This window comes from Schistocerca nitens, chromosome 7, assembly GCF_023898315.1.
Source record: "Schistocerca nitens isolate TAMUIC-IGC-003100 chromosome 7, iqSchNite1.1, whole genome shotgun sequence".
Taxonomy (NCBI): domain Eukaryota; kingdom Metazoa; phylum Arthropoda; class Insecta; order Orthoptera; family Acrididae; genus Schistocerca; species Schistocerca nitens.
In genome coordinates this window covers 343,600,054-343,625,562 of record NC_064620.1, presented here as the reverse complement: position 1 = coordinate 343,625,562, position 25,509 = coordinate 343,600,054, and the positions used below count along the sequence as shown (strand labels likewise).

General features: G+C 39.0%; 1 protein-coding gene across 1 annotated transcript in view; it reads left to right on the top strand.

Annotated features, from left to right (window-relative positions):
- The window catches only part of LOC126195609 (WD repeat-containing protein on Y chromosome-like), a 455,713-nt gene that overhangs the window by 245,617 nt on the left and 184,587 nt on the right, over positions 1 to 25,509 (top strand). The window contains exon 9 of the mRNA XM_049934234.1: positions 8,467 to 8,724. Within this exon, the coding sequence (XP_049790191.1) occupies positions 8,467 to 8,724 (258 nt within the window). The remainder of the gene's footprint in view (positions 1 to 8,466; positions 8,725 to 25,509) is intronic.

Below are 25,509 nucleotides of genomic sequence, written 5' to 3'. Positions count from 1 at the left end.
CAGGCGCCGATGTTTCACTGCTGCCTACGTCCTTAGCGTCATCGAACATCTGCCCTCATCATACTTCACTGAAAGCCATGAATTCAACTAAACTACAATGCTCAGGTTCAACTTCCCAAGTTGTCTCACTCTCCGCAAACTGCAAACTCAAGTGGACCTTTTTAGTGTGCGAAATTGACAAACCTATACTAGGTATGGACTTCTTGCGACACCACAAACTTTCACCGGACCTAGTGCAAATCACCATGTTTCATCATCCATCCAAGACTCACTTCCCCTGTGCTCCATCGAGCAAAAGCCCCATGACACATCAGTACGGGCTCATCTCATCCGTACATGCTCGTCTCTGTCGACGACGTTACAAGAAACCACACACAAGTGTCTTGTCAAGCTAGAACACGTTGCTCACCTATGCAAGGAAAACTTCGAGCTCTCCCTCCAGCTCCACGAAACACAGTTCCAGCTCTCCAATGCAGCAAATGAATTACAGACACAACAGCAAGGAAAAAGCAAGGTCAGTAAGTGTACCAAATCTGCTTGCAATCCCAGCAATCGAGCCTCTGTGTGTTTACCTCCTGCTACCCCTCATAACTGTGTTATCAAGACTGACAGTTCTGCAGCGCCACACCCCCCTAACACGGCAGCGTTTAACACTCGGCCGGACACAAGTGTGTATGCGTGACAAGCGTCATGTGTTCACGAACTGACGGCTCCTACCATGCCCCTTGCGGACAGCACCTCAAACTATGCAACTTCAGCTCCTGTGTGCCGCCGTGCGACCACCACTGACAACACAAACAGTGCACTCGCGCCAAGCATTTCGCCCGTGACCGTGCTGCCACAGGCTTCACCCTTGGAGAATGGACACTCTAACAGCTCATGAGCTCCACCGAACTCACCTGACCATGGTGACACTGCTTCGGGCTGGCAGCCATCTTGTCACATTGACTCCTGGGACACTTCACCACCTCGGCTCCTGTCGGATCTGCCGAGTGGCTCCGAACACCATGACTACACCTCGCCTGCCACGCCTGCCTCACATTGTAAGCAAACCGCCTCCCGTGCCACCGGCAACATTTCTGTCATCACCAACAGCACGGTTCACAAGCTTAGCCTCACGCCAGGTCCCCTGATCTCCAGTAAACCACATTGACTTTGTCCTGAGCGCCTCTCCGACCTTAAAAATCAGATTTCTGAACTACTAAGCTCCGGTGTCATTGAACCCTCTGCCAGTAGCTGGTCTACGCCCATACATATGACACCCAAGGAAGATGGGTCCTGGTCCATGTGCGGAGACTACCGTCGACTAAACGCAGGAACTATTATGGACACCTACCCCATACCCAACATTGCCAACTTTATGAGTTCCCTCGCAGGTGCGACCACGTTCTCCGCCATTGATTGCAAATGGGCCTACCACCAGATCACGATGGCACATGAAGACATCAAGAAGACAGCAATTTCAACCCCGATCAGGTTATTTCAGTTTCAATTCATGCCCTTCAGTCTTAAAAATGCAACCCAGACCTGGCAACGCTTCATCAACGAAGTACTATTTGACCTAAAATTCTGCTTTGCATATCTTGATGACATTCTTGTGTTCAGCTCCTCCGTCAAAGACAACATTTGACATGTGCAAACTGTTATGAACACTCTCATGGCAGCAGGCATTGAGACCAACCAAGACAAATTGCAGCTACATCAACCTGCTGTCACTTTTCTTGGTTTTTGGGTCTCTGCCAATGGCATTTCACTGCCCCCTGAGAAAGTACACACAATACTAAACATAACACAGATCTACATCATTCAAAGAGCTCTGGCGCTTTCTGGGGATGGTTAATTATTATCGTCGACATCTACCTCGGGCCGTGGAGATTCAGGCTCCACTGACGGATGCCTTGGCAGGCACCAACACTTCTGAATCTCGGCCAGTTCCATGGACCCTTGCTATGGCTGACTCTTTCACTGCCCTCAAAAATCTCCTTACCAAGGCCTGAACCATTGCGCATCCTCATTCCTATGCGCAGCTTTTCATCACCACAGACACGAGCGATACTGCCATCGGCACTGTCCTCAGCCAGACAATCGATGGCCAAACTTCACCTCTGCAGCTCTTCTCGCGCAAGCTCACCAGTGCACAACAGAAATATTCTGCATTTGACAGGGAGTTGCTCGCGGTCTATGAAGTGATCAAGCATTTTAGGACTGACATTGAGGGATGTCCTTTCTATGTTTTAACAGACCACAAACCCCTGTCTGCAGCCATTACAAACCAGCCGGCTGACCCGCCTCCTCGCCGCTTCAGATACATTGATTTCATATCTCAGTTCACCACCGATGTCAGACACATAAAGGGTGCTGACAATATAGTTGCTGATTTCCTTTCAGGAGTTGACGCTGTCCATTCGCTGTTACACCTCTCTGAACTGCCTAACCTCCAACCCGCCAACGAGGACTCACAGACCCTGATTTCAGACTCTACCTCTTCACTACGCTTCGTCTGCACCACCTTCCATGGCATTTCTGGTGAGATCTGGTGCAACGATAGTATGGGCACATTACGCCCCCTCATCCCAACCATGTTCCATCAAGCTGTCCTCAACGCATTGCATAATTTAGCCCACCCTGGTGTTTGTGCATCCACCCGCCTCATAGCGGATCCCTTTGTGTGGAGAAATCTCAACAAGGACTGCCAGCAATGGGCATGCTCCTGTGTTGCATGCCAATGCTGCAAAGTACACAAGCATACTTCAACCCCCCTTGGAGCCTTTTCGATCCCTCCTGGGCGTTTCCAACATATTTATATTGACATTGTCGGTCCTCTCTCCCCCTCTAACGGCTTTTGTTATGTTCTCTTGACTATTGACTGAACAACTCGCTAGGTTGAGACTCTCCCCCTCCCCAATATTATGGAAGAAACTGTCCTCGAGCTTTCGTTGATTCATGGGTATCGCGGTTTGGATGTCCAGCTATCATCATGACCAGGGCAGACAATTTGAGTTGGCCCTGTTCAATGAGATTTGTAACATTTGCATCATTCAGCGCATCCATACCACAGCATACCACCCGCAAAGTAATGGGCTAGTCGAGCGCTGGCACCACACTTTCAAGGCAGCTCTTCAATACCACGACACTCTATGGATGGAGGCCCCTCCCCTTGTGCTACTCGGCATTCGTGCAGTCTATAAGGAAGACCTCAAAGGCACAATAGCTGAGTTCATATACGGCCAGAACATTGTTCTCCCTGGCGAATTTGTGAGCCCTTCCATTTCTCTCCCTCAGCCTGACTTACCTTCCTTCGTGGAACGCATCAGACGCCACTTCATCAACCTCCATATCCCTCCACCCACCAGCCATTCCCACCCTAAGGTTCACGTCTCGAAATCTCTGGACAATTGCGAGTATGTCATGCTCTGAGATGATACTGTCCGTGATCCCCTCCAACCTCCATATACCGGCCCGTACTGAGTCCAGATGAAATATTCAGCTGTTACAGTCTCTCTCAACAAACTTAAGCCTGCTCATGTTGAACCTTCTTTTACCACCCTTCAGGCCACGACCACACCACTCACTATTGTGGCTCACGATGCTCTGATCACTCCCTCCATGTTGGACTTACACACTCCGTCGAGTGACTTTCAGTTCCAATCATTGAGCTTACCTACGATCACGCACTCGCTGCTGGCCCCTTCACCGGTCCCTTCAACCTCTCCACCATCGCCTGCATCGCCCTGTCGAGGTTTCTCATGCCCCCCCCCCCCCCCCCCATCTTGAACGTGCCCTCGCTCGTGGTGTTTGTGCCTGTACCCCTGGACATAATCCGTGACATCTCAATAATACTGCACGATAATACTCTGTTCCTCATGTGTTTCCCTTCATCCAGTGTTCATGACACAACCTCCGCCATTCCCTGGCACCTGGTGAAATGTGTTCCCCTCCTGCCCAACGTCAACCTGGACGTGCTTTGTGTGTTTGCCATGCCCTCCGGAGACATTGTTGTTGTCACTCCGTTCCACCCATGAACTGCTGGCCTAGCTGTCGCCACATGACCAGCACGCCCAGTACAACACCCGGCTCTCTTCAACGTCTTCCAGGTTTGGTGGCCGAACCTTCCTTTCCGATATCCACCCACACAGCTGCCCGATGACACTGTCAAGCTAACCATTGTCCTGCTCCTGCAGACCACCCCTGCTGATACCATAGTGTCAACCCCCCCTCCCCACCCTTCCATCGGCCTCTCAAGAGTACTTCATACTGCGGCCGATAAGGTCGACACCAGCATTGATATGCATTCGTCTTTGCACTCTCAGCATTGTCTTTGGACTCTGAGCATTGTCTTTGGGCTGTTCCGCCATGTTCAGTTCTTTCTGAGCTTTGCCTGTGTTTAGGTGAAAAAATGAACTACTGCAAAATGGGTGTTGTTTGGTGTAACCAAACCGAACTTCTCCTTCAAACTCTTCCCCAATAAGGCACCTTTGCTTATCTCCAATACTCTGTTAGTCCATAATTTCAAACCAGTCTCATCCATCCAACCATTGTCATGCATGTGAACAACACCTGGCAGTATTTCAGAAGATTTCCCATGGCATCCAATATATGGTCATTTTTAAGACTGGCAGGAATTTTAAATAAAATGCTAGACATTTTTTTTATTAATTTCAAGTGTAAAATGCGTCTGAATTTTGGTGGCAATTTTTTGAAGAAATAAGTGTGCCCTATAGTCAGTAATATATGGTATTGGTGACATGAAAATTTGTGCTCACCGAAAGTCAAAACTAGATTTCTTGTATATTATGAGTGGTCACCTTAACCATTATGCTATGCACAGGAACCTCCCTGACCGATTCAATCTTCCATATGTCATACTGTGTACCTCTCTGTACCATAGTCTCCTACATTCATCACCAAATGCTTGCAGGCATACCCTGTGTTCCCGCAGCAGTGAGAATGATACTGTCTTCTCCCTGCCTCAACATGTACTAACTGCTGGAAAAAAAGAACACTTGGAGAGACTACATTGATTTTGATCTTATGATGACATATGCCACCTGTATGATAGTAGATGTACTGATAATGGTTTCAACATCATCTACCCACAGATAACATAGTGGTACAGCTACCAGAGTGCCATTAACAGGGAAAGCTTACAGCCAGAAGGCTCAGTATAGTACAAACATGTGAAGCAAGCAAGCAACCATGCCATGTAGACTAACTCATGACTCCTACAGCCGAAAGGGGGAGTTGGAAAGGGGTCAGATTGTGGCCTTCCAAGCAGTAGGATGGCTTTTTTAGAGAATTGCCACACAAGTTGAATGTGCCACATTGATTATACATGTGAATATTCTCACATCTGTAGGTGAGGTTTGGGACAGCCACACAGCATAGATGCTCGTCAGGATCATCATATTGTAAGGGCAGCAGTTACAGTTCATACAGCTACCATAGCACAGATAAGAGGGCTTGTGAGTACTGATGTGTCAACATGAACTGTTGCGAACTGATTATTGGCATTGGGACTACGGGCACATCCACCTCAATCCCATTTTCAACTCATGTCACAGCATCGACGTGCACAGCTCAATTGGTGCCATTGGAGGATTGCTTGGAAGATGGAATGGCATGCCAAGATCATCAGTGATGAATGCAGGTACTGCTTGCTTGCAAGTGATGGTCATTTGCAGGTATGACATATGGTTAGTGATAGGTGTCTCATAGAGTGCATTCATCCAAGACACACTGGAGAAACCCCAAGCATTATGGCCAGGGATGTGATAAGCTACAACTCTTCTACACCTTTGGTGTTTCTGCAGGGGATGCTAACGAACCCTCTGTACATGGAGAATGTTGTTAGACCCATCCTTTTGCCATTCCTGTAACAGGAAGGTGATGTGTTGTTCCATAAAGATAATGCTTACACACACACTGCCCATGGAACTTAATATGCTCTACAAGATGTGCAGCAACTGCCATGGTCAGCACAATCTCCAGACTTGTCTCCAATCAACCACATATGGGATATGGTGGAACAAAAAGTGACTCATGTGACTTGTCGCCCAGCAACTCATATAGAAATACATGAACAGGTAAGGCAGGTGTGGCATAACATATCCCATGACAGTGTTCATCACGTGTATGATGAAATGAATGACAGACTCAGAGCCTGCACTCTGCCCATGGAGGCTATGCCATGTACTAATGTGGGTATTGCTGCATGGGTCAATTCAATACCTCATACCTCAGAACTGCTTGTGCTATTGATCTGTATATGTAATAATTTCGTCTACTCCATAAGCGCAGTTGCAACAATAAATCTGGAGTAAATGGGAAACTTCTAAATTGATTTTTTTCTAGCAGTGTATTTAATTGAATGTGTGGGTGAATAGACATGATAGACAGCTGACCTAAATTGTATTGAAATAAAATGTGAAGAACTTGGCTTCAGCTGTGTCAGACATTGATGTAATCTAACGGTGACATATGAAAATTTGTGCCATGCTGGGACTCAATCTTCTAGCAGTTGCCTTAACCATTAGGCTACCTGTAAACGCCTTCCAGACCAACCCAAACTTCCAGTCACACTGTCTACCTCCCTGTACCATAGGCTTCTACATTCATCACTAAGTGTCCCCAGCTATACTCTGTGTAATGGTAAGGGCGACTGCTTGCAATAAGTGGGAAATCTGGGTTCAAGTCCTGGTCTGACACAAATTATCATATGTCACCAATACATAGCACACCTGAATCCAGTTTATTCACATTTAGCAAATCTATTTTGAATTAGTTTCAGTCAGCTGTCTATCATTAAGAATATCTGTTCATCCAGACATGCAAGTAAATATTTTTTCTGGGTTTGTTGGTTGAGCACTATAACACTTCACTCAGCTTGTTACATTTAACTTAACTTTCTATTGCCTGGAGTTCATTTGATGAAAGGATATAACAGTTTCCAACTTCACAAAATTTATTGACGGCTGAACTGCATACTCATCACATTAACAAAAACACTGACTACATACTTCACAGACTTGACTGACTGACAAAACAACTCAACAACTCACTTGCAGTCTTGATGCATCACTTTATATAGAATTTTAACAATAAATTTCAAAATAACCCATTATTAATTTTGTACAATTTTGATGTTACAATTAAAATTTAAGAAATGTAAAGAAACTGATGTTACAGCCGAATAACGTATAAAATACAATACAGTATGACATACATTTTTTAGTATTGTCTGTAGTTTTAAATATAAAACTTCAATCTGAACTTTAATTACAATAATGTCTCTTGTATTATTTTAGTTACATAATTAATTACTGTTTGGATTTGGTTGCTAACATTCAATGACAGTAAAAATCTCATGCTTTATCCGACTACATACATAAAATGTACAAATAAGGCCTCAGATTCTGAAAATCAGAAAGTTGTGTGATGTAAAAAATTGGAGAGTTAATTAGAAAAGTAATAACAAAGGATATTAATTACAGAGGAGGACATAAAAATATATAACATATGAAAATACATCGCTTGGTAATAACTTCTAAGCCGTTTCTCACGGTAATGATGTTCCCTGTGTCAACCCACCAGTCAACTGAAATTAAGGTAATTAATGGCGCCAGCCACTTATGCCAACATTTCCGCAGCCTCTTAATATTTACCGCCAGATATTTAACACTTTACTTTCTTGATTAAATATCTAACTCAGCACCTGTACATAATTTTGTTAATGACAACAATCCCCTGACAATCATGATAATATACATCCTTCCAGAACATTCTATATGCTTTCACAATAAATATCAAGTGTTTTAGCAAGTTGGACAGAATGATATATATGAAGACACACATGCAAGTCCCTAGGAAGCACTGACTCATCCGCCAGCCACCCGGATGCATACAAAAAAATGTGATATCAGTCTTCTCATGAGAGTCTTGGGGAAGGTTGTATCGTTTTATCGCTTACCTTTGATTTGCTTTCTGGCTCCTGTTTCTCACTAAATATATGAAACAAATGGAAATAAATGTTAATAAGTAAAAAAGTATCCTCTGCCATGTATTTCAGATGATTCACGGAATATAGATCTAGGTGTGGATATGCTCACATGACATTTTTTATCTTTTTGGTTTGAGGAATCAGTTCCCAAAGTTTTTCCAAGTATTTGGATACCTACTGCTTACCAGGAGACTTGATCCACAAATACTGTAAATTGTCTTGTGAACATCAATTTCTCTTTTTAGAAAACATGTGTTCCTCATTTAACTGTTTTCACTGTTAAGTGAATACGTTGATAACAGCTAATTTGTTTGTTTCCTGATAAGCAGTTTATCAAACAAGTCAGGTTATAGTTGCTTAACATGTTTAGTGCTTTTTGTAGAAAAGGTTTTACATTGTAATTTGTAGGCAAAGCCAAGTAAGAAAAAGTAAAGGAGACTTGACAGCGTAAATATATGATTGTCTTTCAGTGAGGTAACCAGCCTTGTATGGCTTAAAAATCGAATATTGGCTACAGGATGGAATTTGCACATTGTAGAGTTTGATGACAAGGGGAAAGCTATGAAAGGAAAGGACTGGGAAAGTTTACACACTGATGATGTAGTATGCATGGTGTGTCGTGAACCAGAATCTTTGGCAACACTCTCTTACTGTGGTGAGCTTGTTCTTTGGAGGCTTGAAACAGGACAGCCATACAGCTGCTATAGTGTTGCAGATCCCACAAACAGGTAAGCTTTCTGGTTTGTATTTTGACAAGTATCAGCTTTAGCATGAGCTACAGAAACCATGAAGAAATAAATGAATTAACAATAGTGGGAGGATGACACCAATGTGTGAGATAAACTGACAAATTGAATAAAATTAAAGACAAAGTTGGATCTCCAATTTCTGACATATTTTGCAAAAGTTTACTTCTGGGAAACTGTGTAGTATACATACTCTTTTGAAAAAGTAATGCCATTAAATGTTGAAGAAACCTTTTTTTTTTTTTTTTTTTTTTTTTTTTTTTTTTTTTTTTTGCTAATTTCAATGCTATATTCCTCAGTTTTGGAGTTATTCTTTGCCAATTTTGGTGTAATTTCCCACCAACAGCATTTTGGAAAAATGAACTCTTAAATATTTGGTACAACACTAGGCATTTGACAATATCCACATTTTCTGTTGATATGGAAATCTGCTTGTCCGCTAAACTGTGAAGGGATTTGCGTCCCTCCAGGATATCTACACTGCCATTTCAGATACGTGTAGCTAGAACCTTCTCCATGTCAGCATTAATGCAGTTCACTATTATGACCATATGGCTGAAATGAAATCTAAGGCTTTGAACGCAGGCTTGCATGGATCTGTGGTCATAATAAGAATTTATATCCTAATTTGAGATTTCATATGAGTGTCTTTCAGGGTTTCCTTCAGTGTCGCCTGAAGAATTTGCCCTTTTATACTTCTTAAAAGGTTTCAAGTTTCATCACCAAAAATTACTTCCCCACAATAATGAATCAAACTTTTTTCACTTGAAAAAGAGGTAATAGTTTTATCTGGTCACTGAGACTGTTACCAGAATGGTGTTCATTGGAAGAAGTGTATTTTTGGTTGATATCACATCAACATCCATATCTTTTGTTTTGGAAATGAACTGACTTTCAAGATTGTATGCAAACCTAAGAAAGAAAGTCAAAATTCAAAAAGAAAGTCAAAATTCAATTCCAACATGAGTAATCATCAGAGACCAATATTAATAAAATGCTACCCTCTGTAGAAGCAGCAGCTTTTGAATCATTTATCTCTCTCTCTCTCTCTCTCTCTCTCTCTCTCACACACACACACACACACACACACACACACACACAGAGAGAGAGAGAGAGAGAGAGAGAGAGAGAGAACCCTATTATCCAATTTGATGTGGGCCCAAGACTGTATGGATAACAAGAAAACAAGGCTAATCCAAATAAACCAAAATGCACAAGTTTTACCAAAAATATTGCTGTTTAATGTACTTACAAAATGTGCTACATGTCACATTTGAGAGCTCACTGCATTATGAACAATCTGTACATTGGGAACAGTTGTCTGGAAATTATTGAATCGAAAGGGCCCCTGCGTTTTCCTGAAGATGAAAGGGGCATCTGTGGAAAAATATTTCAGAGATGTTTGAGTATGTAATTGGGTTTGCATCATTTACTTGCAGTAAAACATGCCACATACATAATTCTGAACAAAAATATTCACTATAATCATAACAATACTTCAGGCTTCTTTTTTATAGAATCACCAAACTATATACAAATAATCCATAAACCATGTGAACCACACGTTTATAATTGGAAACCTGCTGTATCTGTGTGTGTGTGTGTGTGTGTGTGTGTGTGTGTAGGGAGGAGGTAAGGGGGGGTTGTCCTTTAATGTGTGAGGCACTGTGAACTACATTTATTTCAACTGTTTCTGGTTCTATTTCCTCTACATTTATCTCATGATTTCTTGCTGTTTCTCCCTTCTTTCTCCTGTTCAAGTGACTCTTAAAGGAAAGGCACATGGTGTCCATTTTCTCCTAAGCACCACATCAGATACTGAAATGTGGACATGTGGATACAAAATGGTAAGTCTATACTGACAGGCATAGTCCACTTTATGGCACAGTTACAACTCTGCAGTGAATGTCAAATAGTAGATTTTGTGATATTTTTGTGGGAAGACTGTTAGATGCAGAAAGAAATCTAACACACTGTAGTGGGTACATATTGAAGTATCAGTTACTGTATCTATACACCTAGCACTCGGTATATAAATGTTCTTAAATTCGATACAACCTTTATGAAGGAGAATGTTAATAATCATATTCATTTTCCTTCAGTTGGAAGGATCAGATCTAATACATCTAATTAGGTTGGAATGTGATTGTCATGTTTTTGAGTTTATTGTTGGAATTCAGTTTTGTCAGAAATAGGATGATGAAAGGTATAGTGTGTGCTTCTTGAATAGCTTCTTCAGACACACTGTGCTACTTTTCTGATAAACAGGTGGAGTTTTTTGTATCCAACATTAGCCACAGCTGTATTAATGTCAGAAATTACAAATAATATGAAATATTGTTAATAGCTTCATTAAGTGATTGTAAAAAATGATAAAATTATTGTATTTAATGTTCTTTTTACATATCAACGAAATTTATCTGAAAACTGATCTACACTGAAGTATCTACTCAATTAATTTTATACAAAATGATGTTTTATTAGCTAACTAAATTTCAGAGTTGGGTGTAACTATAATTATTATGACCAATAGAATCAGTTTTCATTTTTTGACATAATTGCTGCAGCATCATGACATTATTTTTGTAGTTATTAGTAGTATTTCTCACTGAAGAAACAGCTATTACTCATTTTGCTACTTTGTTTTTTGTTTCTTTTAGCATAGTGTCTGTTTTTCTTCTTTTTGTAATTAGTTATTATGTTGTCTTCACAAGGAAATTAAATAATTAAAATGTACACAAGACATGGGCGAGGTTGGTATGATAAATTATAAGAAATGCCCCCATAGATTATCAGTTTATATTTAGTTACATTTGAGAATCAAACAGAATTGTAAGGAATTGCCCCATACATCATGATTCTTAAAGATAAACTTCAAACAAAATTGTAATAAATTGTCCCAATATTTTGCCATGCATGTGACAAAGGGGAAATGTGAAATTTGTTTTATTCATCTCATAATGTACAAAATTTCAGAACATAAGTCTAATGTACAAGGGACATGTCAAAGTTGCAATTCAGTTGTTTTAAATTTTATCACACAGTATTACTTGCTGAAGAACTTAAATATTTAAAATTTGTCAAACTTACAATATTTGCATCCACCATAACTAGCACAAATTTTAATTCCACTTTAGGAATCCAGCTCAAGGTATCACTTCATCCTTTGTGAATCTTCCACTTAGTGGTAACATCTTTCAATTATAAAATCATGTAATTTGCTTTTTAAAATATTTAGCTTCATATGCATTATGTCACAAACTTTTAACATGCTGTGAATTTTCATGGCTATATACTGAGGAGTCTGAGCATACAGTTTTAAATGATGTGAGGTGAGCATAAAGTTTCTACTGCATAGGAAAATAATCATCTCAAAGATGTATAACGAAGAGACTGTTAATACTTTTAGGTCTTTATATAATGGTCAACATGATGCCCTTGGCTGTGCAGTGCTCATGTTACAAATGATTATTTCATGCAAATTTAAAATTCTTGTAATGTTTCCCTAGTTCTTCCACCCACCCCCCCCCTGCCCCCCCCCCCCAAAAAAAAAAAAAAAATTAAATGCCATATCCAATAACGGATTCAAAATAGCTAGGGTATGCTATTTTCCTAGCATCCACATGAGTGACACTGTCTAAAATTTACATAGCAAATGCGAGGCTGCTTAATTTATTCACTAAACATTTTGCATGTGATTCCATACTGAAATTTCTTTATAAGTTTATCCCTTGAAATGTGACTGAGTCAAATTCCTCCATTTTTTGTTATTGTGAGTAACACAGATTTCTCCAGTTTTTCACTGTTTGGTTTTAAAACTCATCATGTAGGTTTTTGAAATGTTTAGCCTTAAGCCATTCAGATTGAACAATGTTTCCAAGTTACATAATGTATTCATGACACTTTGTGGCATATTTCCAGAATATTCATTTTCAATTAGGCAGAAAGTACTATAAGCAAACAAGGTTAGATGAATATTTATATTGAGAGACAAGTCATTTATGTACAACAGGAATAAAATTGGTCCAAGGACTGAGCCTTCAGTAACATCTTATGACACAGTTTTCCTCTCTGAGAAGTAATCTGCTCCATTTGATGTGATTATTACCCTTTAGTTCCTCTCCATGAGACATGATTCAAACTATTTCAAAGCAATGTCACTTATTCCATACATGCTGAGTTTGAAAAGCAGTAGGGCATGTATTACAGAGTCAAATACAACTGTACCTTTCCTATGTGTATGGCACATCCTTCTCTAGCATTACTTTTCCTCAACAGAAGTAGTCAATACCAGAACAAATTTTCGAATTTTGAACAGGTCAGTATTATATCAGCTGTTTTTCTAAAGAAAATTCATATGATTTTGTACACAATACATTATATTTCAAGCTAAAATCTATAAAAAGAAATTACTTTATTTTCTTTGTTACTATTGATATGTACTAGCTCTGTATATACAATTAAAATTATATATTTTTAGAAACATTTGACATTCCAATATATTTGGCACACATAAAATTTCTATTATAATTACACAATTTGGTGCTATTTATTATGTTTATTTCTGGACTCATTTATAAAATAATAACATAAGCTACTAGAAATTCATTTGTCAAGAAAGATTGTAAGCCATTTGTAATACTGTTATTACCACAGAGTGAAGGACTGGTGGGCATGCCTCTGATGTGATCGGACGTGTTTTTGTATTTTGGATGGACAACGTAATTTCGGTTTTGTCAATGTGGAAATTCAAAAGACAGAGTGATATAATAAAACGTAAAACAAATACATTATCATGAAAACAAAAAATCTGTGCAGGCTTTCTTCAGAATTATTTGCGTTAATTGGAATCCTGAGAACCTAAAATATGAAAATTTCATGGTCAACAATCATACCCCTGGACATGAAGAACTGGAGCCAACCATGAGAAAAGAAGTTCAGTAAAAAATTTATTATAAATATTACTCCTCTCAAAACTTATTAAAAGAGTTAGCCATAAAGACAGCTGTGACAACAAAGGAGGGAGGGGTAGATTACAAGTGGTGTGGTTGTCTGGATTCAGTTGAATAATAATGAAGTTCTGTCTTTTGTGGAAAGGAAAGTACTTTATTGCATTTATAATTTGTGTGTGAACTAATTTCTGATGACACAAAGAAAGGAGACCACGGTCTGCCCAACAAAACAAATCATATCAACTGTGATGACGTACTACCAATAATGACGGAGAAGATCGAATAAAAGAGGACTTTACAGCTATAATCAGAGACATTGAAAAGGAAAAATAAGTACAAACTATTTGTGAAGTTAATTTATTTGCGGAATTGTGTGCTTGTTAACAAGTGAAGTGAAAGTTGTAGGATCCAGTCAGGACATGTCTGAGCCAAGTGAAATTGTAGTCAGCAAAGAAACAGTAAAAACTGATATTTTACACTTAATTTTGGCAAAACTAGAAGAAATGAAGACAGATAATAATAGCAAATTTAGAATTCAGTTAATGATCAACTAACTGAAATAAGAACAGATAATGATATAAAATTTACTTTACTACAAGAAAATCAAATGACTTGAAAACTGAAAAAATATTAAAATGGACAGGGTACAAGATCAAATGGATCAACTTAGTAATCAAGTTTCAGAGCTAAAAAATGGTTTGGCAGAAGAGTTAAAAAGTCTGAATGAAAAAGTTGATGTTTTGGAAAAAAAATATTGTTTTGGAAAATGAGCTAGTACTTGAATCAGCAAGACAATTGAAGAATGTTGATGGTGTCAGTTGAACAGAAGGCCATAGAGGAAAAAATGGTGCAAAACATCACCAGTTTAAACCAAAAAACAATATGCAAACCAATGTAACTGTTTTAGATCAGAAAACATGAGCATTTCTAGAAATTCATGTGAACCAACATCTGTGTGCAAACAATGGTATTGCATGGCCCAACACATGTATCAAAAGTTTTACATCAGACAATTTACATCCAGTGGATTTTCTGTACCATTGTAGAGATAGTTTTGTGTCAGACATTAATGACAATCAAAATACTAAATTTGTTAAAAGATGTCTTAAAGATGAAGCTCTATCATGGGTAAATTTAAATTTAACTCAGTTTGAAATATATCAGAGTTTTGAGAAGTTTTTTAAATAAATTTTTAGGCAGAAGCTGAAGAGGGGAGAATTAAAAGTGAATTTTTGAATGGTCCTAATTATAGGCATGGGGATAGTACTTTGAAAGAATTTTGTAAGAACCAAGTTAAAAAATTAACAAACCTTGATGAACAATTTGACACAATGACATTGATTGAGCACTTAACAGAAGATTACCGGAGTGGTTGCAGTGGGATTTAATTTAGGGATTTAACAATTGTCTTGAACAATTTTTATGGTATGTTGACAGGCTTGATAGGGCAGTAGAAATTAGTATGTACTATAATAATCGGAATGATAGAAATCACAATGGGAATAATTACAGAAACATAGATATATGGTAACTTCTATCAGGATTATAGTGTCAATAGAGAGAGAAATTTTGAACAGGATAGGAATAGTGGGGATGACCATGAGTATTTTAATTGAAGAAACAATCACAGAGGTAACTATTTGGTAAACGGCAGTTCACCTCCATGACGGACCACAGTTTTGAGGCACGGAAACACAACAAGCACAGGTCCCCAAAGTTACACTTGCAATTAGGCAATAATAATAGTGTCAATAATATGGCACACGTATCTGAAACTGACTGGAAGGAATATCAAATTTCTAATTTATGTTTTGATCAAAAGTTTTGGGATACTATGTTTAATTATGGTGATGTAAGTGCTAATCACAAACCACAATGTGAGAGTAGTGAGAATTCTGATGTAGTACATACTAATGATTTCTTCTCTTGGTTGGAAAACAGCGTTATTGATGTATTTAAATCAGGTGATGACTGTATTGGATCTGAAATAGGTGATATTTTTGCTGTAGATGTGAATGAGAGGTGTGAAGTAACTGAGGTTGGTGAGTCTGAGACTAGTGGCTTATTGCAAATGAATGTAGATGAGGCAACTGACTTTGATGAAGATGAGACTTGTATTTCAAATAACTTCCAGGAATTCAGCCAGGTAAGACTTTCAGCGACCGCCGATATTTCGGCGGGAGAACACCCCGCCATTTTCAAGGCAAACTGCAATGGACAGGCGGCGTACATGTAAATTTAATACCTTGGTTCTCCGACAGAAGCAGAAAAGATAACACACACACACACTGAACACTAGTGCCACCAAAGATGACCAAAGTCAGAGCTATCGATAGTGAGACTATGAATTCGCAGGTGAGGCAGCATTGACTCTGTTCCTCTGTTTTTTGACGAGGGAGAGAGCCGGATTCCAAACAGAGTTGAAACAGAAGCCTCCATCCCTGTTAACGAGGTTGCTCGCTAATTTAATCTCAACTGCCTCCCTAATGACACTGTCCCAATAGTTGGACGTGCATGCCAATATCTCGGTGTTATTACATGGGGTGACCAGTATCCAAGCAATGTTCGGCAATAGCAGATCTATTTGGCTGCTGTAATCATGTGTGCCGTTTATGCTCAGTACATCTGTCCTCCACGGTCCTGATAGTTTGACCAATATATGCCATGCCGCAGCTACAAGGAATACGATATACACCCGCCTTACGCAGTCCAAGATCATCCTTAACAGAACTCAAAAGTGCTCTAATTTTAGATGGAGGTCGGAAAACACATTTCACATAGTATTTCCGTAAAATAAGACCAGTCTTATTGGATGTGTTTCCTACGTAAGGCAAAAAGGCAGTAGACTTAGGTGTTGACTCAGAATTATCATCAATTACCCGATGTACAGTTGGTCGATAGTGCAACGCACATTCAATCTGTCTATCACTATAACCATTTTGACGAAATGTAACTTCAAGATGGGACAGCTCAGCTGGCAAAGTCTCAGCGTCAGAAATGACATGTGCCCTGTGTACCAAGGTACGAAGTACCCCTTCACGCTGAGCCGAATGGTGACAACTATTAGCTTGTAAGTACAAGTCGGTGTGAGTATGTTTCCTGTAGACTGCATGTCCCAATGATCCATCATCCTTCCTCCTAACCAACACGCCGAGAAAGGGAAGGCAACCATCCTCTTCCACCTCCATCGTAAAACGAATGTTCGGGTGGATCGAGTTCAGATGTTTCATTGTTGTTTTTATTGAGGTGTTGTGATGAAAATCATGTCCCAACATTTGCTAAGGTTGTGCACCATATTAATTCTCCTGCCACCAATCGTATCAAGCAACGTGCTGGCTTGGCTCTTGTTCGCGAATGGATTCGTTTTACTCGTCGACGTTTGGATTCTGTCTCCAAAGAATTGTATTGTTTTCATTTAATGGTTGGATCTGAAGTGTCTGATTTCACTTGGGATTGGTTGGACGGTGCCTCATTGACCCAAGCTGACTGGGAGTACAACTCCGTTACTGCCCGGCATTTGGCAAAGTTTGAACGTTTTCATCGCGCGGAGTCGGATGTTATATCTCTACATTCTGTGATAAATCTCACAGAGAAATCTTTTGATGACGCAACCTTATCCGTGCTAGTAAAGGGTTTAAATTTTGCACCCACTCTGAAGAATTTGCCGGTAGTTGATTTTATTAGTTCAATTGAACAGGCAGTTGGCAAGCTACCTCCTGATGCTGCAGAGGAAGTTAGGAGGGAGGCATGCCATGTTTTGACTAGGGCTCGTCCACCCAAGAGTAATGTAACAGCAGCAGAGAGGGCTGCTTTACGCTCTCTCAAAGTTGATCCCAGTATTGTTATTTTACCTGCTGACAAGGGCAATGCCACCGTTGTTTTAAATAAACATGATTATGTACAAAAGATGCAACGTTTACTATCTGATTCAGCGTATCGCAGAATCGGTGCTGACCCCACGAAAAGTGTTGAGAGAATGACCAACAGCCTCCTGAAGAAAAGTGGTTTGTGGCAGGACACAATCAAGAGGCTTAACACCTATAGTGCCATTCCCCCTAGGTTATATGGCCTTCCAAAGGTTCATAAGGAAGGGGTTCCTTTCCGTCCTATAGTGAGTAACATCGGCGCTCCGACATATCGTGTATCCAAGCATCTTGCTTCTCTGTTGAGTCCACAAGTAGGACGGTGTGAACATCATATCAGGAACAGAGCTGATTTTTTACGTCGTTTGGAGGGACTGAGGCTGAATGACTCTGATATTGTAGTGAGTTTCGATGTGGTCTCTCTCTTCACTCGTGTTCCTCTGTCTGATTTGTTGCGGTTAATTGAAGCCAGGTTTGCTGCTGATTTATCTAATCTCTTTAGGCATGTGTTGACATCCACTTACTTTTTATTTAATGACCAGTATTACGGGCAGACAAATGGAGTTGCGATGGGTAGTCCGTTGTCTCCAGTGATCGCAAATTTATTTATGGAAGACTTCGAGGAACGTGCATTGGAGTCGGCGCCTTTAAAACCTGCCTGTTTCTTTAGATACGTTGACGATACCTTCGTTGTTTGGCCTCACGGTAGGGAGAATTTGAATGTCTTTCTAGAACATCTGAACTCGATCCACCTGAACATTTGTTTTACGATGGAGGTGGAAGAGGATGGTTGCCTTCCCTTTCTCGACGTGTTGGTTAGGAGGAAGGATGATGGATCATTGGGACATGCAGTCTACAGGAAACATACTCACACCGACTTGTACTTACAAGCTAATAGTTGTCACCATTCGGCTCAGCGTGAAGGGGTACTTCGTACCTTGGTACACAGGGCACATGTCATTTCTGACGCTGAGACTTTGCCAGCTGAGCTGTCCCATCTTGAAGTTACATTTCGTCAAAATGGTTATAGTGATAGACAGATTGAATGTGCGTTGCACTATCGACCAACTGTACATCGGGTGATTGATGATAATTCTGAGTCAACACCTAAGTCTACTGCCTTTTTGCCTTACGTAGGAAACACATCCAATAAGACCGGTCGTATTTTACGGAAATACTATGTGAAATGTGTTTTCCGACCTCCATCTAAAATTAGAGCACTTTTGAGTTCCGTTAAGGATGATCTTGGACTGCGTAAGGCGGGTGTATATCGTATTCCTTGTAGCTGCGGCATGGCATATATTGGTCAAACTATCAGGACCGTGGAGGACAGATGTACTGAGCATAAATGGCACACATGATTACAGCAGCCAAATAGATCTGCTATTGCCGAACATTGCTTGGATACTGATCACCCCATGTAATATCACCGAGATATTGGCATGCACGTCCAACTATTGGGACAGTGTCATTAGGGAGGCAGTTGAGATTAAATTAGCGAGCAACCTCGTTAACAGGGATGGAGGTTTCTGTTTCAACTCTGTTTGGAATCCGGCTCTCTCCCTTGTCAAAAAACAGAGGAACAGAGTCAATGCTGCCTCACCTGCAAATTCATAGTCTCACTAACAAAAGCTCTGACTTTGGTCATCTTTGGTGGCACTAGTGTTCAGTGTGTGTGTGTGTGTGTGTGTGTTATCTTTCCTGCTTCTGTCGGAGAACTGAGGTATTAAATTTACATGTACGCCGCCTGTCCATTGCAGTTTGCCTTGAAAATGGCGGGGTGTTCTCCCGCCGAAATATCGGTGGTCGCTGAAATTGTTACCTGGCTGAATTCCCGGAAGTTATTTGAAAGTTGTATACGCCAGGAGAAACTCAGGAGACTTGTATTGTTAGTAATGTTGTTGATGAGGTAATTTTGGAGGAATATGATGACTAATGAGTATCAGGTATTTGTGAAGTTTAAGAATAATGAATTTTCAGCGTTATTTGTGCATGATGCTGACAATACAGGTAAGGTAAGTGATATATATATGATAATTGAGGCGTGTTACGTATGGAATGCTAAAGAATTGTTTTTTGGTACCTAAAAGTAATACTTATGTGAAAACTAATTTCTGTTTTTTAAACAGTGGGAAAAGTTGTAACTATTTGCAAAACATTGTGAACCAATGTGAGTACTAGGTGTTTGATGATGATATAGATTTTGATGAAACTGAGGATCAGGATTTTGAAAGTGTAGTAGATTCTAATGCAAGGGAAGCTATAACTCTTGATGACTAACAAAAAGCAACAACTTAGGAATTTGTTATTGGAGTTTAGAAATGTGTTCAGTGGATACCAGGGAAAGTGAGAGGCTATCAGTGCATGCTTTACCTTAGAGATCATCAACTTTTCTTTCTCACACCATATAATTACCATCTTCAACAAGGAAATATGTTGAGAAAGAAAGTTAGAAATGAGACGGTCCATTCCAAAACTGGTCTTATCCAATTTTTTTTTTTTTTTTTTTTTTACGAACTGAGTGAAGCCTACTCCGATTTTCTTCAGTATCCAGCGCATTGACTGATTACTCTGTATTCACACAAAAGGTGTTCTTTACCGTACAAATCATTAGCTAAAAATTTGTCATCATTCCAAAACTTGCCTTATTTACTCCAAGTGTCATTCCAATAGTCGCCTTATCCTACCAGCCAATGAAATTCTTCATATTCCAGTCAAAGGAGACATGCGATATTTTTCCCATGTTTTTGCAGCTGTCATCAGTAAAGTCTGAAGACGTGTGTAGTTTTGTGAGAAAATAGGATTACAGTGGAAGAAAGAATTACTCCAGCTCCAAAAGGCAAAGCAAGATGCCATAAAAGTGATCCTGCTTTATGGAAGAAAACCAAGAAAAAATGTAAAAGGTAAGAAAGACGTCAAATTTGTGTATTGTGTTTACACGACTGGTTTAGGCTCTGGTATCAATGATCAGTGAACGTATAAAGGTTAACAAAACGGTGGTGGTGGCTGCTGAAAATAAATTTTAGGTGTTCACAAATTTTTAGTAATACAATAGATTGTTTGCACAGATAATTTTTTTTATTTATGGTGATGAGCACTTTCAAAACTCTCAGAGCTTTATCATCTGTAGTAGATTGCCCCAACATTTACTCCATACAAATTTTTTGATTTGTATGAACCTCAAAGTGTGAAATAGCATTTTCTGTAACAGTTATGATGATGGTCTGAACAAATTTATACAGCTACAACCACTGAGAATAATAATAGTAGTAATAATGGTAGTAAAAATAATTATTGGCATATTTGAGGAGTGTGCTACCATCTAGCAGGATTTATGTCAATCAAATGGGGACATACATCTTGCAAACATCTGTCATAATGTTCTGCCACCTAGTGGCATTAACGTAAACTCTGTGTTACGTTTAACAGTATTCAAAGAATTTAATAACTACTACATCCACAAGGTGTCAAAACTTTGGGTGCTCACATGCTCTTGTGCTCCTAAACAGCAGCTGCCACTGCAAAATGGGAATGTAACAATATTATATTCTTCTGATTTAATCAAACACCAAGTTGGGCTTTTATTATTAGTGTCTTCTTCATGTCCCATTTACTTCAGGAGCAATTTTCAGGGCATTATTTTTACCGTTACAGGCATGGGCCAATGGAACCACCACAATATCCACAATGCAGTCATAATGGACCGATGTACAAATGCAGGAAATTAAGGATGTTAGACATTCAACAGTTCCGTGAGAACTTCTACAGCTCTATCAATAAAATTGAGCAAGACACTTTTATACTGAAATATCTGAGAGAGCCTAAGGAGACAGACACGCAAAAGAAGGTAGCAGTAGGAAGAGTGTTGCTATTGAGTATTTTGTTAAACTTGCTAATACCGATAAATTACAAGTAAAAGCATTTCTCAATAGTTTACATATCAGTAAAGATAGAATTCAGAGAATTGCCAGAAATCACTACCAAACCGGTGAAATGCTTAAAGAGAAAAGAGGTGGTGCTAGAGACAGGCCACAGTACAATGCAAAGAGACAATCTGTAAAGTCTTTTATTGAATGTTCGAAGTGCTGTGAAAGTCATTATTGTCGAGGAAAATCATTGCAAAGAAGATATCTTCCTGGAAACTTAAGCATTGCAGAGTTACACAGTATGTATAATGTAGAGGTTTGTCATGATATGAGAGTGAAGCGATGGTTCTTTCACAACATTTTCACAACAGGTTACAACATCAGTTTTGGTTCACCTGTAAAAGATGCATGTTCTACGTGCATTGAACTTAAGGGAAAAATTGAGCATGCAAAGGATACATCAGAAAAGAATTTGATGATTATTCAGTTTAGGATTCATAAGTTAAGGGGCTCCGGAAAGGCTCAAAATCATGAAAAGTTCAATTTTTACTTTTTTGCGTTTTCAGAATCTGCAGACTATTACCTTTTAATAGATATATAATTTATTCAATTCCGAAGACTACAACTATTTTTAAATTTTTTTTGAAATGTGTTCTACATGGGCGTGACCCACTGTGGCGCTGTTAAACTGCTGTCAAATGGTGTTATTATTAACGTCCGTGTTCATCAGGTACATTTTAGTGATGTGAGATAAAGTATGTGTTGTGGCTAACCTGTGATGATTCAATATATATCGCTGGTGTGATTGTCGATTGTTTCATGTTTATTTACTCTGTTGTTATCTCGAAAATATTCGTAATTAATTCTGTTTCTTGAGTCTCTGTTTTGTTGAAGTATAATAATGAGTAAAAGTAAAGTTATTAGAAATCCTCTGAAGGCTTTTAAGAAAAGGAGAAATGTTGGAAAGCCAAAGGTATGTGTTATTACTGTAAACAATAAAGACGATGAAAATCCCCAACATAGCTTGTGTCCCAAAGAAGAAGACAGTTGGTGTAAATATAACAAAGGATTGCTAACTGGTGAAGTGTACACTCATAAGCATAGCCTGCCTCATGCAATAATGGAGGTGATAAAACCTATTTTCAGAGACTTAGCAGCACCTGAACTGTTGAAAAAGTGTATTCACGGAAAAACTCAAAACCCCAATGAAAGTGTAAATAGTGTTATATGGTCTAGAATCCCCAAGACTGTATTTGTTGGAATAGAAACACTTCACTTTGGTGTGTATGATGCTGTTGCGACTTTCAATGATGGCAACATTGTAAGGTGCAAGGTATTTAGAAATATGGGAATGAAGATAGGTTCTAACATGGTACGAGCGATGCTTGCTTTAGACAAGGAACGCCTTCGGGCTGCAGACAGGGCTGTAGAGTCTAGAAATACAAGCAAGAGTAACCAGGAGGAGGAACAAGAGGAAGCTGGAGGAGGAGTTTGCAGAGGATGAAGATAATCCATCCTAAGGACCTGGAATGCACTAAAAAGTTAATCCAATCTTTGTCGCTCGATTCCCAAAACTTTTATTTTCTCGTACTAATTACATGTTTTCTGAGGATCTTCCAAACATATTTGTTTCAAACTTTCAGTAAATGTTACACAGTACCTTCTGCATAATTTAACACAGCCTTTTTCCAAAAAACTGTATATTTTTGAATATATAAATAAGAAATTGCAAAAAAATGTTGTGAATTTTCATTACAATTGAAAAAAAAAAAATCATCTTTAATAACTGAACTAAAATTTTGTAAAATTCCTGTGTTAAGTTGTAGCCCATATTCCAATAAATAATCTGTAAAATGTTAAACTTCCTACCTCAAATACTTTGTGAGGAAAGATGTAATTTATAAGCGTTATTTTAACATTGCAAGTATAGGGCGTTCCGGAGCCCCTTAAAAACTAAAGATTTTTACATAAAGCTGCAACAGAAAAGGGATGATATGCTCACAATGTCATTTGACTGTCAGAAAAATCTGGTTAATCCTAAAATACCGGGTCAAATTGCCTACTACAGTTGTCAGATATACACCTATAGTTTTACAATTGTGATGGGTCATTCACATACTGAATTGACAGTACAAAATGTTTTCACATATATGTGGATGGGACATGAATACAAAAAGAGAACAAATGAGATATCCTTTGCAATATTTGACAAACTTTCTAAATGTGATTTATCGAACTACTCAAGTTTGCGACTTTGTGCTGATGGCTGTGGAGGACAGAATAGAAACTCTACAGTGATAATGAGGTGCTGATATTTTCTGTCAAAAGTGAGTCCCCCAAATGTGAATTGTATTGAACTGATATTCCCCATTTCAGGACACTCCTTTCTGCCATTGGACAGAGTATTTGGACAAATAGAGAAGGACATTAGGACCAGGCCAGTAATATGCAACCCAAAAGAGTACGAAGATATTTTTGCATCGCATGCTCAGGTTTCTAAATTAGGTGTGGATTGCACAGCAAGAGATTGGAAGAAGGCTGCTGACAATATGATAAAAAAAACCAGCAAAGTGGTTCATCTTGTGTAAAACGTCTGAAGGAAATGTGACAGTACAGGGAGAACCGAATTACAATGTAGACTGTGGTTCAAGAAGGTCTGTGATGAAGAAAGGTAAACGTTTGATGAATGTGGATGTTCCACCAGTTGTGTCCTCAGGAGTGCCCTTGAATCCAGCCAAGATTAAGGACGTAGAGCATTTGCTACAAAAAACATTTTGGATTGGAGTGGAAGGTGAATGAAGAACTGGCTTTCTACAAGAATTTGTTAGCGCCCAATACTGGAGAAACAAATTACTCCCCTGAAAAGCCAATCAACAAATATTGTGAAACTCATGAGGATTTGATAGACTTAGTTATTTGAATTCTGCTCTATGAATAATTATGTAGAATCATTATTGTTTACTATGAACTGTGTATTTTTAAGTTCTAATGAATGAGTATAAACTGAATGCATCAGCACTATCACAAATGCACAAAAAAAGTAATTCCTGAGTACATGAACTATGCACTTTCAGTGTGCTGCAACAAAACTTGTCTTATCCTGGATATAAAGCATCATAACCAATTTCTTGATGGGAATAATTATATTCCCAATTTATCATGACTTTATTTATTAAAATTATGCATTCCTACCAGGAAAAGAGTTCAATTTCTGTTGGCATTAAGAAGTTTTTGGTTTTTTGTGTCTTCTGTAAAATTTCTTATCATGGATAAGGCAAGTTTTGGAACAGACCGCCTCAAATGAAACATGAGGTATAAATGAGAGAAGTGAGATGCTTACAATAATTCTTTAATTGTGGTAAGTGAGAGAAGTGGTGGAGTGAGAATTGTTTTGGACTCTAGATATCTTCTTAGTAAGTTTGTTATTAGAGGGAATGACCATCCTGAGAACATGGACGAGCTGTACAGTAATCCTACTGTAAGTGTGTATGTCACTGAACTCCTCCTTAACGGCTGAATGAATTTTTTTGTATTCATTTGGGTGGTGCCCTGGATGGTTTAGATTCACAAATCAACCCAGCAGATGGTGCTGCAGGTGGTATCTAGGTTATTTATCTATACTGCAACTCAACAGCTGGATCGACTTGAATGAATTTTTGTGTATGCATTCAAGTGGGGGCCTGGGAAATTTACATTCTTAAATCAGCACGGTAGGTAGCATTGCAATTTTGTGTGCGATATTGAGTGTACTATATTCAGATATAAGTTAAGTGCATAGGATTTCATTTATTTTTCGACATTTTAATTTGAGTGTATTATATTAGGTGTGGTTTGTTATTTCGACATTTTGATTTTTTTTTTACGGTGTCTTTTGATATTTACAGTGTCGCATTTCAGTGAATATTAAGTGTATTATATTCACATATAAGTTACGTACATAAAATGATGCCACGTCTTCGTGGATGAGGAGGAAATATTGGTCGACAGACTCGGAATTCACAATTAGTCCAGAACAGTCAGTTAAATAGATTGGCAGAAGATCAATTGATGGACAATGAAAATTTAAGAAACCAGGTTGCAATCAGA